The sequence below is a fragment of the Falco rusticolus genome, chromosome Z (assembly GCF_015220075.1).
Source record: "Falco rusticolus isolate bFalRus1 chromosome Z, bFalRus1.pri, whole genome shotgun sequence".
Classification (NCBI taxonomy): domain Eukaryota; kingdom Metazoa; phylum Chordata; class Aves; order Falconiformes; family Falconidae; genus Falco; species Falco rusticolus.
Genome location: NC_051210.1, coordinates 45,655,141 through 45,668,418, shown reverse-complemented (window position 1 = coordinate 45,668,418; position 13,278 = coordinate 45,655,141). Strand labels below are relative to the sequence as shown.

The 13,278-nt window shown below is 37.3% G+C and overlaps 1 protein-coding gene across 1 annotated transcript in view; it reads left to right on the top strand.

The window, feature by feature from the left end:
- The window catches only part of ABHD17B (abhydrolase domain containing 17B, depalmitoylase), an 18,518-nt gene extending 5,240 nt beyond the window's left edge, over positions 1–13,278 (top strand). Inside the window, 8 exon segments of the mRNA XM_037373581.1 lie at positions 1,299–1,433; positions 1,436–1,489; positions 1,492–1,771; positions 10,683–10,713; positions 10,715–10,765; positions 10,767–10,861; positions 11,754–11,844; positions 11,846–13,278. Coding sequence (XP_037229478.1) covers positions 1,307–1,433; positions 1,436–1,489; positions 1,492–1,771; positions 10,683–10,713; positions 10,715–10,765; positions 10,767–10,861; positions 11,754–11,844; positions 11,846–11,974 — 858 coding nt within the window. The 5' untranslated portion in view covers positions 1,299–1,306 and the 3' untranslated portion in view covers positions 11,975–13,278.

Below are 13,278 nucleotides of genomic sequence, written 5' to 3'. Positions count from 1 at the left end.
GGATTACCCAAGTATTTCTGAAATGACATGGGACTGTGGTCATCAGAAATCAACTTGTTTTCTTCCCATTTGTAAACTTGGATCTAGCAGTCAAAGCTGGTACATGAAACTGTATTTCTGTTTGCAGTGACTTGGTAGGAACTGTGCTTGAGACCTGTAGATAGATTTGGGATGGAAAAGTTGTTTAAGTTGACATGAAACATCAGATGCCTTAACACAAGTAAAGTAGTGTAAATGCTTATCTTAGCTATGCTGGTTTTCAGCATGGCTCTTGGCAGATTTCATCGCTTTTTCTACCTCTGAGAAAAAGTATTGTCACAACAAAGGAATTTCCCGCCCCCCCCCCCCCCCCCCTCACTTCTCCCAGCTGTAAATTGAGGACACAATGCCTGCTTTTCAGGGCATCTATGTCTTTGCCTAGCTTACTTTGGGTGTATGTGCATTTACTTTTTTCCTGCCCCCATTCTATTAAACAATGCTTTGAATTGGTGGTTTTGATTATTGATTTGCCAAATACTTGTGATAAAGCATATGGTGTGAGATGGTTTTGTTAAAGCATGGAGTAGAAATAGTCATATCATTAATACAAACCCAACTCCTATGTGCAGTGCAGGAAACCTTAGGTAATAATTTCTTTGAAGGGTTTGGAAACATTTGTCAGCCAGTATGTGGAGCAAGAAAGCATTTATGGATGGATTTTAGTGTGCTGAAGGACTATAGTGTTTGCTAAGCTAGCAGAAACATCTTGTTCTGCCTTCTAAGTTTTGTCCTTCAGGAACCTTTCATACTGCTGATACTGCTTGCAGGAACCCATAATTCATGATTGTAATACATATTCTCTGTATTTAGGAAAAATTGTAGTGATTTTTGACTGCAAAGATTTGCATAGCCTTAGTTTACTGCAAACACTGCAATATATTTTAATTTTTCTTTATAACATGTGTTTGTCAACAGGTGAACACTTCTCATAATTGCTTAAGATAAGAAACTTCATTTCCTCCAAAGAAACTCCAGAACTCATGCTTGTTCTTTCCCTGCGTAATCATATGTTAGTTTTAATATCTGGCAGGACTATAGAGTTACCACTCATCCTGAATGTGCTTATTATAAAGTAGCTAATAATATAAAGTAAGCTATTATATGGAAATTTACATACATATTTACAACTGTTTTGTTCAATATTTCCACTAACATTATGTATTATTTTCTGGAGAGGATACATTTACATTTTCCAGGAGTTGTATTTTTGATATAGGATTGTAACTAGAAACTGATACCATTTTCTCTTTCTGTTTCAGACTAGAAGATGAATAATCTTTCCTTTAGTGAACTGTGTTGCCTGTTCTGTTGTCCACCATGCCCAGGGAAAATTGCCTCCAAATTGGCATTCTTACCTCCTGATCCCACATATACGCTGATGTGTGATGAGAGTGGTAGTCGCTGGACTTACATCTCTCAGAGCGAGCAGACTGGCAGTATTCTTCTAGAGAAAAGATGCCATTGAATGCTTCATGACTAGAACAAGTAAAGGTAACAGGATTGCCTGTATGTTTGTGCGTTGCTCACCTAACGCCAAGTATACTTTGCTCTTCTCACATGGAAATGCCGTTGACCTAGGTCAGATGAGCAGCTTTTACATAGGGCTGGGTTCACGGATTAATTGCAACATATTCTCATATGATTATTCTGGATATGGTGCAAGTTCTGGGAAGCCAACAGAGAAGAATTTGTATGCTGACATTGATGCTGCTTGGGTGGCTCTTAGGACAAGGTAAGACATTAGCTGCCATTTTTCTTTTACAGTGTGCTTTTCAAATGGTTATAGTTAATTTGTAAACAGAAATGCTGTATTTTAGGATTAATGGATTCATATCCAAGGTGATTGATTGTGCCTTATGCTGAAGGCGTTGTCAGTATTGAGCAGAATCGGTATATAGTACTGATATACTAGAGAAATTGAAATGGGACGAAATATAAGGTATGATTCAGTCATGAATGATTAGAACATAATCCTTATTGTCACAGTTTGGGATCTCAGTTGGAAATCTCAGAAGGTAGGAAAAGCCTATAATAATTGATTGTCCAGTAACAGAGTGACTGGTGTGATGTGGGTGAGAGAAAATGTGGGTTGTTTTTTCAGGTAATTCCATCACCTGCTTTTTTAGTAGGGAGGGGCAGTGGAAAAGCTGTTATAAGAGAACCTGGTGAGACTGTTTGGATTTCTGTATGGTGTTCAGACCACCTTTGTTTCGGAGTTCAGACTAGCAGCTACAGCATTTCCAAAGATAGCTTTCTGTATAAAGAAAAAAGATGATTTTATCTTGGGAAAATAATATGTGTCAGAGAGGTTATAATTGATCGTGTAAATGTATCATGGTGGGAATAAAAACAGGAATTTGAGTCAGTGGTGTTAGCTCAAGTAGATTAAAACTGGACAAGGAAAAATGCAAATTGGAAAGATGTTTCAGTAGTTTCTGTGTTCTAAACCTCTGCTTTTAGGAAAGTAAAATAGTGAAATGAAAGACTTTGCAAGCATTTTATGATACATGCAAGAATCCTAGGCACCACATAAATGCAGCATTGAATACCCACTTCTTAAGTCTGAGAGCATTTTTCACCATGGTTTCTTCCATTTAAAGCAATATTCTTTTTGTGTTGCAAGTATTCAAACTACAAAAAGATTATGTTTTAAAATATTATGTGATCATAAGAATAGACGTTCACCAAAAAAACTCCCATCATATTATGTATTTAGCACCAAAAACTGTGAAAAACTGAATTTAATCTACAGCAGCATGTTACAATTTGATCATTGCAATTTGGGCATCCTGTTAATAATTATCAGGGATGTGACTTAGTGTAAGGGATGTGTAAAGACTTTTAAAATCCTGGAGCCTTGTAGTAGTGACAGTAAATTTAGAACTTGATCAATGTAATATTAATTATCTTCCTGTTACTTTGGAGTAGATTATCCCTTTTCAGTTTTGTAAGTACAAATATTGTCTTGCATTTCTTTTACCTTATAACAGAGGTGTGATACTTCTTTTGAAAAGAAGCCTATTTTATTTGTATATTGAAGTGGGGGAACACTTATTATCATAAACCTTACAACCACAGGGGACAGGTATTCAGCTTCATATATTTAACAACAGTCACACTGTGTGTTAGATTAGGTTTTGTCATTTCTTTTGATTACAGTGGAAAGTTGAGATATAACCAGATCTGTTCTGTAAAGCCAAGAGCTGCAACAGGTACACTGGTGACCACGGTTTGTAATGAAATGCTCTGGAATATAGCCGCTTGGTAAAATACCCAGTAACATTGATAAAAACATAATATGGTTTGTGAACTATGTGGAAAACAGTCTGAATTGTTTCAGTGCACCAGAAAATGGAAGAGAACTAGATGGTGAAACCTTAAATTGTTTGTTTGTGTCAGTTTACAGGCTCTGGTTTATGAACTAATTTGTAATTACTATCTATTCCTCCCTTGACGAATTTCTGATTGAAAACCTAAAAGAAAATGTAATTGCAACTTGAATTCTCACCTCCATTCTTGGATGTCACATAGCATACCTTTCCTAATCAAATAAGAATGTTCATTATACTATCCCATCTGAACATGACGTTCGTTGACAGACATTCTCAGGGGGAACTCTGAATACATACTACATCAGTCTGTTTTTCCCTCTTCAATTCAGGAATGACCTGCCTCAATCCTTTTTGCTGTCTGTGTTTATTTTTTGCGTCAAAACCTCCTTTAGAAATACGTAATTCTGTAGAGTGTATAAAGCTTGAATTGGTCTGCCTTTCTTGTGAATTTCACAAACGTGAACTGAATTTTTCTGTTGCTTAAAGAATTACTAGTGGTGTAACACTGTGGTACTTGCAACAACTTTCTGGTTGGCGGACCTGTCTTGCCCTTGTATCTGAATGCTGAATGTAGCAGGGAGAAGTTCAGCAAATTACTCTGGACACACTGGCTCATGCAGTTTGGTTACCAGTCCACGGTGTTCTTTGAGCCCTAAAACAGTGCTCAGCTGTGTTTAAATACTTCATGAATATCTGGACCAGAATGGATGGAGCCTTTGAGCATTTGCTGCAGCATTGATTCACTTTTCTAGTATAGCCTGTTCTGTCAGTGCTACACTAGCACCATCTTTAACGTTTTATAATGTAAGTATTCTGCAAAACAAAACAAATTTAGCGGACTGTTTGCAGGATAGATGTACGTATAGGTGTTACTCCTTTGAAATTCTTGTTGACGGGATGAGAGAAGAAAGGCATCATAGACTTTTAAACTATGCCTCATATCTTGATCCCACTGTAATGGGATCAAGAATTGAGAAATTGTCTTTGTTGGAGATTGATCACAATCACCCACAGCTTCCTGCATTCCCTGTTCTGAGAAATGGGATCATAGAACACAGCGTTAAAAGGTGTTTCTAGGGTAATTGAAATGCTGATGTGGACTTCATTCTAGTCAACACAGATGCTTGTGGTGGAGCCATGTTAGTGTGTTAAGTTTTGTGTCTTGGAAGGGCAATCCAGGTGGCCATCTGTAAACAGACACAACTGCCCAGTGGGGACTGGACACCTAGGGTGAGGTAGTCTGGAACTAGTATTGAGAGTGATGGTGAGGTTGGTCCAACACGACTTTCTTAAAAGTGGTTGCTGTAAGGGTATGTGAATATTATTATTCATGTAAATGAATACAGAAGGCTAATTTGGCAGCAGGTTAGAAGAGATAAACAGCAGATGCAGATTCTGAATTGTGTCCCTATTGTCTACCTGCTTTGAATATTTTAATAGGAAGCCATAGCTATCCATGAGGATGCTGACTGTAGAAGAAGGCAAGGTGATTCACTGCCATCAGGTTTGGGAAGGTTGCACATTATTGTATATTCATGTGCATCATATACATGGGACTACATAAAAGCAAGTGAGGACATTCTTTTTCTGACTGTCATAGCTACAAAGTGTTGAAATGCCAGGAGTCATTTTGGGATACGCCTATTTTCCACTCTCCTTGTCTCTGAAGGCCTTTGATGACACACTAGAAAGGGTGGAAAGGTTTAACCAGTCCCAGGCAAAAGCAGGGCAAATGGTGCTCATTCAGAACCCAGAAGACATGCTGGAGTTGCCTTATGACCAGATTTACCTTTAGAGAAGCCGGACAGCCTTTTCATAGGAGAAGCCAAATATAGGAATATATAAAATCTATTTGGTTGTGGACTGAAAGTGTTCTTTTGAGAATTCACAAATTACGGTGGTGTGTTTTGTTTTGTTTTTTTAATCAAAAGTAGAGGATGTTTTGCTGGAAGAGGAGGTGCCTTGACTTTGAATATTTGGAGAGAAATTGAGCTTTCACTTAAATTGATAGGGAAAAATAGCTCAATTTATCATAGAGAGAAATCTTGCAAATAAAACAAATGGGTCAGTAGGATTGTGAGATTTATAAAAGCCAAACCATGATGAGTGAGGCAGAGGAGATGTTTGATTACTACATGCATGGTCAGTGGGCTTGCCTCTCATAAAACACGGTTCCCTTCTTCTTCTAGCAATGTTACATGTTGTATACAAAAGAAAGGCAACGTGCATCTGAGTTAAGGAAGAGCTGTATGTTCATGGATTTTATTTGTGGCATGGAATTGTTTATTCATGGCATAGAATGTTGATAGTTAAAGGTGTGAAGGATGTTCATGCCCTACACGTTCTGCAATTTGCAGCTGTAATTTCATGTGTTAAGTGCATGATGACAAAAGGTTCTGAAAAGTGCATTGAAAATTACCTCGGGATGTTCCCCTTTCTTCCGTGTGCCCCAAGCACTGCTGTCAGCTGGTTAAATGCATGTGTTGCAATAGATTCACAAACAGTAGCCTCTCTAGAGCATCTGTTGCACCTCGTCATTAGTGTGAGCCTGCGAGGTACTGTCAAAAGTGTACGCTTCTGAGTTTGATTTTACTAATACTTTATTTTATTGTTGTAAAGTGAGCATGTCTTCTAGATTAACACCAATAGTTTAGAAGTAAAAAAATAAATTGCTTTTTGTCTCCCTTATGTATATCAAGGGCAAAATGGTGTGTACTCCAAAGAGCCTGGAAGTATAATATTGTAATTTCAGCTGGTATTTGGTTGATAAAGATAACTGAAGTTTAAAACAACAAAAATGGCCCAAACCAAAAATGACTCATTGCAGCCAGACATGCATTTTGTAGTTTACATATTGCATATCATGGCGATGTGATGTATATCCAATGAAAGTATGTAATACAATGAATATCCAATGTAAGTGATGTATGATGTATAATCCAATGAAAGCTTTCAAGGTAAGGTTGGATGGGGCTTTCGGCAACCTGTGAAAGTTGAAGCTGCCTGTGACAAGGAGGCTGGACTAGATCATCCTCGAACCCAAACTGTTCTATGAAAAGGAGGAGGGAGGGGCAGAAGAGGGGCACTGCCACTAAGGTGGTGTTCAGTGAAGTGCAGAAAAGGTCTTCTTAGAAAGATAGGAATATAAAGGAAATGGTGAAAGAGTTTCTTCTACAGCATGTTGTGAAGTTTGCACAAAGGGAGGAAAAAAGAATATTTCATTGCTGTTTAGCAGTTCTTCTTTCCCTCCCAGAAGCTGAGAAGATCAGACAGGCGTGTTCATGTTGCCTCTTTTACAAGAGACCATCTATATCTGATCAGCATATGTAGTCTTGCAGAAGACTATACTGGCGTCATTAGTCGCCCTGTGTTAGCTTGGGCCCTGATTCTAGGCAGTGGTCTGATGGCCTACATCGTTACAACGATGTATTAGTTCGCTCCTTCCTTGAACCCACCAGTAGCATGTCATTTCTTGCCTTGCCCTGAAGACAACCAGCACAAAGGAGCAGAAAAGTAGTTGCTCCACTATTCCCAGACGAGGTTAATTTACTTTCCTACACTAGCTGGTGAAGCTGGATGAGGTGCAACATGTGGCTGAAGATGCAAAGGAAAGTGGTTCTCTTCAGTTTTGTGAGAGCTTAGTTTCGTAGTGACATTAACGTGTACTTTTAGGGTGATGATAAGGCAGAAATTTGTGAGTGCTCAGACACCGTATGGGTGCTAGCAAGTTTATGGCACAGAAGTACATTTATTCTATGTTAAAACTCCTCCTCAAGTTCCATGTGCTTTCCAGACAGGTAACCCTTAGGTGCGTGAACATAAAGGATGAGTACGTTGTTGAAAGGAATTGGAATGTCAGTTGCTGTGGGAAAAAGAAAAGTGTTGGTGGCAGCCTTTAAACTGCAGAAAGTATCTGTCGAAATTTTATGCCAGGTTCAGTCCAGAGGAAGACTGCTTTCTCTGAGAAGGTACATCTGTGCACAGCTATTTTAAAGATTTTGTTGCGAATTCCTTTCTGGTGGTTATGGCTTTAAAAAGCCCCAAATATAACAACCTGCACCACTGCCATCAAGCTGAAAGCCCGTCTATTCTGACACAAGTTATCTAAGATTACTTGAGCAGGCAGTAGTGTTTACATTACTCCTATGATCAGTATAATGAGCTTGCAAAGATATTAATAGTTTTTACAGCATGTCTTTGAGCTCTTCTCACAAGATCACTACTTAGAGCATATGGCTCTGTAACTGTCACATTCCCCTTCCTCAGGATGGCCTGTAACTCTAAAACACTGATTAAAAGGAGAATATTACTGCCATTTTTCTCTTGATCTCGCACTTCCTCATTTGGGCAACCAGGTGTGTAGTCAACTAGTAATTTTCTAACAAACTTCTTGAAGTTTACAGGACTGTCAAAAGAATAAGTAGATGAACTTTCTTACTAGGGAACATACCAACAGTTATTTTTCAAGAATTACTACATTTTAGATTGTAAAGTGGTATTTTGGGAAAAAGGAACTGAGGGACAGTTGGGCTCTTCTTTTCCTGAACTTTGCAGAAGCCTGTTCAAGAGAAGAGGAACGACTGGCAACAGACACAGCCGATGTTCTCTGTTTCAAATATTGTCTTTTGTTGAGTTTTGTTTTGTTGTTGCTGTTTTTTTTCCCCAAGCCAGAATATTAAAGAGTCTGCTTTGAACCACCCATTGTGGTGATTGGCCTCATATTTTAGTTTCCAGACTAATAGGTTCTGGTGGATGTTGTGAAGGCAATCTGCCTGGCTGTGATGGAGAAAGGATTACTTTAATCCAAATATAGTAAATGCTTTTTCTTGGATTATTTTTGTAGCTAATATTTGTCTATCTGTAGGCTGAAGAATATGGATCCAAATAAGGGGAAGAATAATGAAAAGAGGCGAACATATACTCCAAAATATACTTTTTAATTTTTGATTTAAACTTCTGTGCAGTGGCCTGCATCTTGTAAACCTCAATACTTCAGTTTTGATTTTTGAGGAAATCAACGTGTTATAATTTGCAGGTTTGTTATTGAGAACTATTTATGGTCAGAATGTGCTGGGCAGACTCCATGCGTACTAATATGAGCAAGCGTCAGGTATTAAGTGAGTTTTGTTCAGATAATATGAAAGAAATAGAAGGCGATACGGCACTTACAGCCTGGACAAATGTGATTAGACAATATTTTGAACTGGGAGATTAATTGTAAAAGGAGGCTGCTAGGCTGTTCTCAGGTGTTTCAGAAAACAGACAGACGTAGTGAAGACTTTATGTTTGTTTCAGTTTTTGGAGCTTTAATTTTTTTTGTATTTTTGTGTATTGGAATTTTGAGGAAAATTTTTGTAATCAGAACGTTTTAATTTTTTTATTGCCTGAGGGACTATTTTTGAGGTGGGGGCTTGCCTGTGTTCCAGGCTGAGGGATGAGTCTTGGTATGTTAGAACTCTTAATTTGATTATGATTCTAGAAACACTTTCTAGGAAATTCTGATAGTAATTAAGTTAGTCATGATAGATTTATGAATGTATCTGTGCTAATACTTGTACAGCTTTTTGTGTTTCAATCTAGCACGAATACAATCTAAATAAATAGATGAACAGTTAAATAGACCAAGTTAGCGATGAACTAGTGAATTTTAGCCTCAATTTAAAAAGCTTATTGGGATGCTAATGAGTTCTGCTAGTGATAATTACATTTGGGTAATACTGAAATGGGCTTGGTTTTTTCCTGAAGTCGTCCTAGTTGTTGGGTTTTGGTGGTTTTTTGGGTTTTTTTTGGTTCTTTAATTGTTTATTATATACTGATGTAACACACAGATGTTTCTGGGTTCATTGAAAAGTACTTGCGGATTCTGGGGTTTTATCAGTGGTAATTTGAATGTTTTGGTACATGTGAAACATCTTTTTTCCTAAGTTTCTGATTTGAGGCTTTTAGGACTGTACTGATTAGTGTTTGGTGACTTAAACAGGTATATAGCCCTACTTATAAGAACTGTACAATACTTTCATTACCTCTGTTTCCCTGGCTTGCTGAAGGTATGCAAAATGCACTAATTTGATAACTCCTCTGTGGGTATGGGTGTTGTTATCTGGCTTTGGACAGAAAAGATGCATGCATTTATGTAGAAGAGGTAATGATGGTTGTACTTTCCTTCACTTCCGCTGAACCACAGTTGATTGTTAGTCCTTTTAAGATTGTAGTCAGGTTGGCAAACATTAAAGTCACCTCATGTTGTTCCACGTGGTGTTAGGTTAGTCTCCTTTACCTCAAAAAGGCAAACAAACTTCTGGTAATATGCGAGGACAATGTTTGATTTATTTTTTGTTTTATTTTTATTTGGTAATGCAGTGCAGTTCCTGTTTAAGGTGCTTCCTTTCCCAAGTAAGTTTAGCAAAGGTACCTGGATAGATACCCTTCTGCATTCTGAACCTGTACTGAGTACTTTGTTAGTACAGATCATCCTTCTCCTGTGGGCACTGTTCTTGCCAGCATAATATTCTGCTTGGAGCCTTTCCTGGTGTTACTTGGGAAACCAGCTGCTCTTTGTAGCCCACGCTAATGCAGAAAAATGTTACATTGACTGTTAAGTGTTACTCCGTGTTCAATAATTCTTTTGTTTACCTCAGGTAATTGCAGAAAAAATGAGCGTGTTCATCTTATCAGAGGGAGGCTTAGACTTTACTTTTGTATGCTCATTGGGCTGTCTGAATTGTGGGTTAGGTTGAGTATTCCTCTTGCTAGCTTGCGTGGTTGAATCAGCTGGGATAAGAAAGAAACATCTCAGTTGTTACACAGGATTCATAATATTCTAATCATTGTCTGTACAAGCATGCTTTAGATTCCACTAAATTGCTGAGCAATGTAACTGGCTTGCAGTTTTAGTCAGATATTAGAAAAGTAAACCCAACCAAACTTTTGCAGATTTGACTATGCTCCACTTAATGATAACCATAGAGCTAGTAAGGCTTTAATCAGTTTGCTGCTGTAGATTCACAGAGTTACCGTAAAGGCTTTCAACTAGTATACAAGTCACAACTGCATTCACACGTTCACATTAAAAATAAAAACCATATTTCAGTATCATTCAGGCATAAGGTAAAATAAACTTACTGGAAATAGAGAGTAAATAATTGTCCCGTTAAGTCAGGAATCTTACAGAATATATTTGCTTATTTACCAGCTGCTGTTTCTAGTTTAACGTCTTCAGGGAATTTTGGTTTTCAGAAATGCTTTTTTTGCCTTGCTGCAGTTTTGTCTGTTTCAGTTATATGCCACTTTTTTACATTTTGGATTTTCTAGGTACGGAATCCGCCCTGAAATGTGATTATATCTGGCCGAGTATAGGAACAGTACCATCTGTGGATCTTGCTGCTAGGTATGAAAGTTGCTGCTGTAATTCTTCATTCTCCCCTGAACCTCAGGAATGCGAGTAGCTTTTCTGATACGAAGAAGACGTATTGCTTTGCTGCATTCCCAAAGTAAGTTGCAGGATTTTTTATTCTGCATGTATTTTTCTCTGTTACAGAAATTTTAGGCTAGGGAACACAAGTAATATGGCAAATTCTCTGAAATTTCTTTCGAAGGTTTAACCAAAAGTTGGAGAAAAATCAGAGTGAATAACAACAATGGGAAAACATTTGTTTGAAGGAGTTTACAGAACTCTATACCTCTAGGGTTTTCAAATCTCTAATCCTGTTTTTGGGTAATCTGTTAAAGTAGTGCTAGTTTTCTATATGTAACCCCTAAAATCACCAATTCTAACAAGCAGTTCCAGTCCAGTGAGTTGTTAACCTGCGTAACTGTGCACAGTTCTTTTGCACATGTTTCTCTAAGGAGCAAAGACTGGAAAACCTCTGTGGACCTTAGCCAAAGCAAATTCCTGTCATGTATTTCAGCTCTGTGCCACTAGTTGGCCATTACAAACGGTACACCGTCTCAAGGAATTATTTGTATTTGAGCATCTAACCTTCAAAGACTTTCTTCCCCCAAGATGGTCAACCTCTTAAGTGCTAAAATTCTTTCACTTTCTGACAAGCACTTTTTTATGCAAAACTCTGAAGTAATGTTTTCATCAGTCCAATGTGGTTTTTTGAAGTGAACATAATGATATACCAGTTTTTAGATGGATGCTCTGTTGTTCAATCCTACTAGTTTCCAGTACCGTTTTTTCCCTTCTGTGTGGCTTTACATGTGCTACTGTAAGGACATCCAGAGTGTTGATAAGATATAATTTTCTAATGTTTTTAAACAACCTTCAGAATTAACTTGTCAAAACTAAATGTGTAATCTAAAACCTGAAATTACCAGTCCGGTCCTTCAAAAGCTACAATAAAGCTTATGTTTTTCATACATATAATCTTTTTCTTACAGCATTGACAAAATTTCTCAAATAACATCTCCTGTGTTAATAATCCATGGGAATGAAGATGACGTAATTGACTTTTCACATGGCCTAGCATTATTTCGAGCGTTGCCAGAGACCTGTAGAACCACTGTGGGTAGAAGGAGCAGGCCATAATGATGTGGAACTCTATGGGACAGTACCTTGAAAGATTAAACAGTTTGTGTCACAGGAACTGGTGAACTTGTAATTTTCTTTGTATATTTACATGCTTTTTCATTTCACTGCAGAACTGCACACCTTGATAAACACATAACATGAAACCTGAAGGTTGTGTTTTCAAATCATCTTGGTTGCCTTCATTAAATGTACAGGTAATGATTTGTCAACATAATTAATGAAGGTTTTAATGCCAGTATTATAAACTGGAATTACATGATCATGCAGTCAAGCTTGGCAGTTCATATTACTTTGTGTGAAGTTTTTTCCTTCTTAGATGTAAAAAAGAAAATCACAAGGAGTACTGTACAAAATTTCAATTATGTAAAATCAAATGCTGTAAGAGTGTGGCCAAATGCTTTAGCATATCAAAAACAAGTTTATAAATATTTTTTAAACATCTCAAAATGTACTGTGAGTTACTGTGTTGCACAGATGTAAATTAAAAACCAGACTTCTAAGCAGTTGTTCTGTAAAATGTAATAGCCATGAAATTTGATCAAATACTAATGTATGTAATAAGAATAGGCAGTCACTGGAAATGGCCCATGCCCTGTTATAGGGGGAGAGGGTCAAAATAGATCTCTTTTTTTTCCATATTTTTCTATCTTTTGTGCTTAGTTTCACTTTTGGTGTTCTGTTCTTGTGTTAACCCTTACCTCTCAGGTTAAACAAATTTACCCACTCATCAGCAGTCCTAATCTTGCCAAAGTAATGCTGCAAGTTATCATTGTTGTAATGCAGATACTCACTTGATTGCTACTGAGGCCACCAAATACTACTTTGAAACCAGTAAGACTTTTAGAACCTAGAAGGCTTTGTGGACAATGTAGTTTTAAACATTGATTGCATAGAGATGCAATATTCATTAGAAAAAACCCTGGAAGTTTATCCAATTTTGTAATAAACAATTTGCAAGTTTGCAGTTGTCTGATGAGGCTGGCTTTGGATGTTTCGTGTAAATGATTATTGTTTTTTGAGTATTGTATGGAAATTTTACTAATCACACCTGGATGGGGTGGGGGGAGGGGCAAGAAGAGAATGTTGACATTTTTCTATTAACTCATGGTAAAATAAACTTTGTAAGTTGCCTTTCCCTTGAATGCATTTTACATGAATAAAAATATGAAAAGTAAACTTAATTATATGTAGCCTATTTGTAAACAAAGTAATATTCCAACAATACACACTGTGCTTCTGATTTAAGGCCTTATGTAGTTTAATTGTTCTGCCTGTTTTTTGTGATTGAGACTATTGTATACTTAAATGTAGCTTCAACTATTGTGAAAATTTCAGTTAAGATGTGTTGATTAACAGTAAACAATATTCCACATA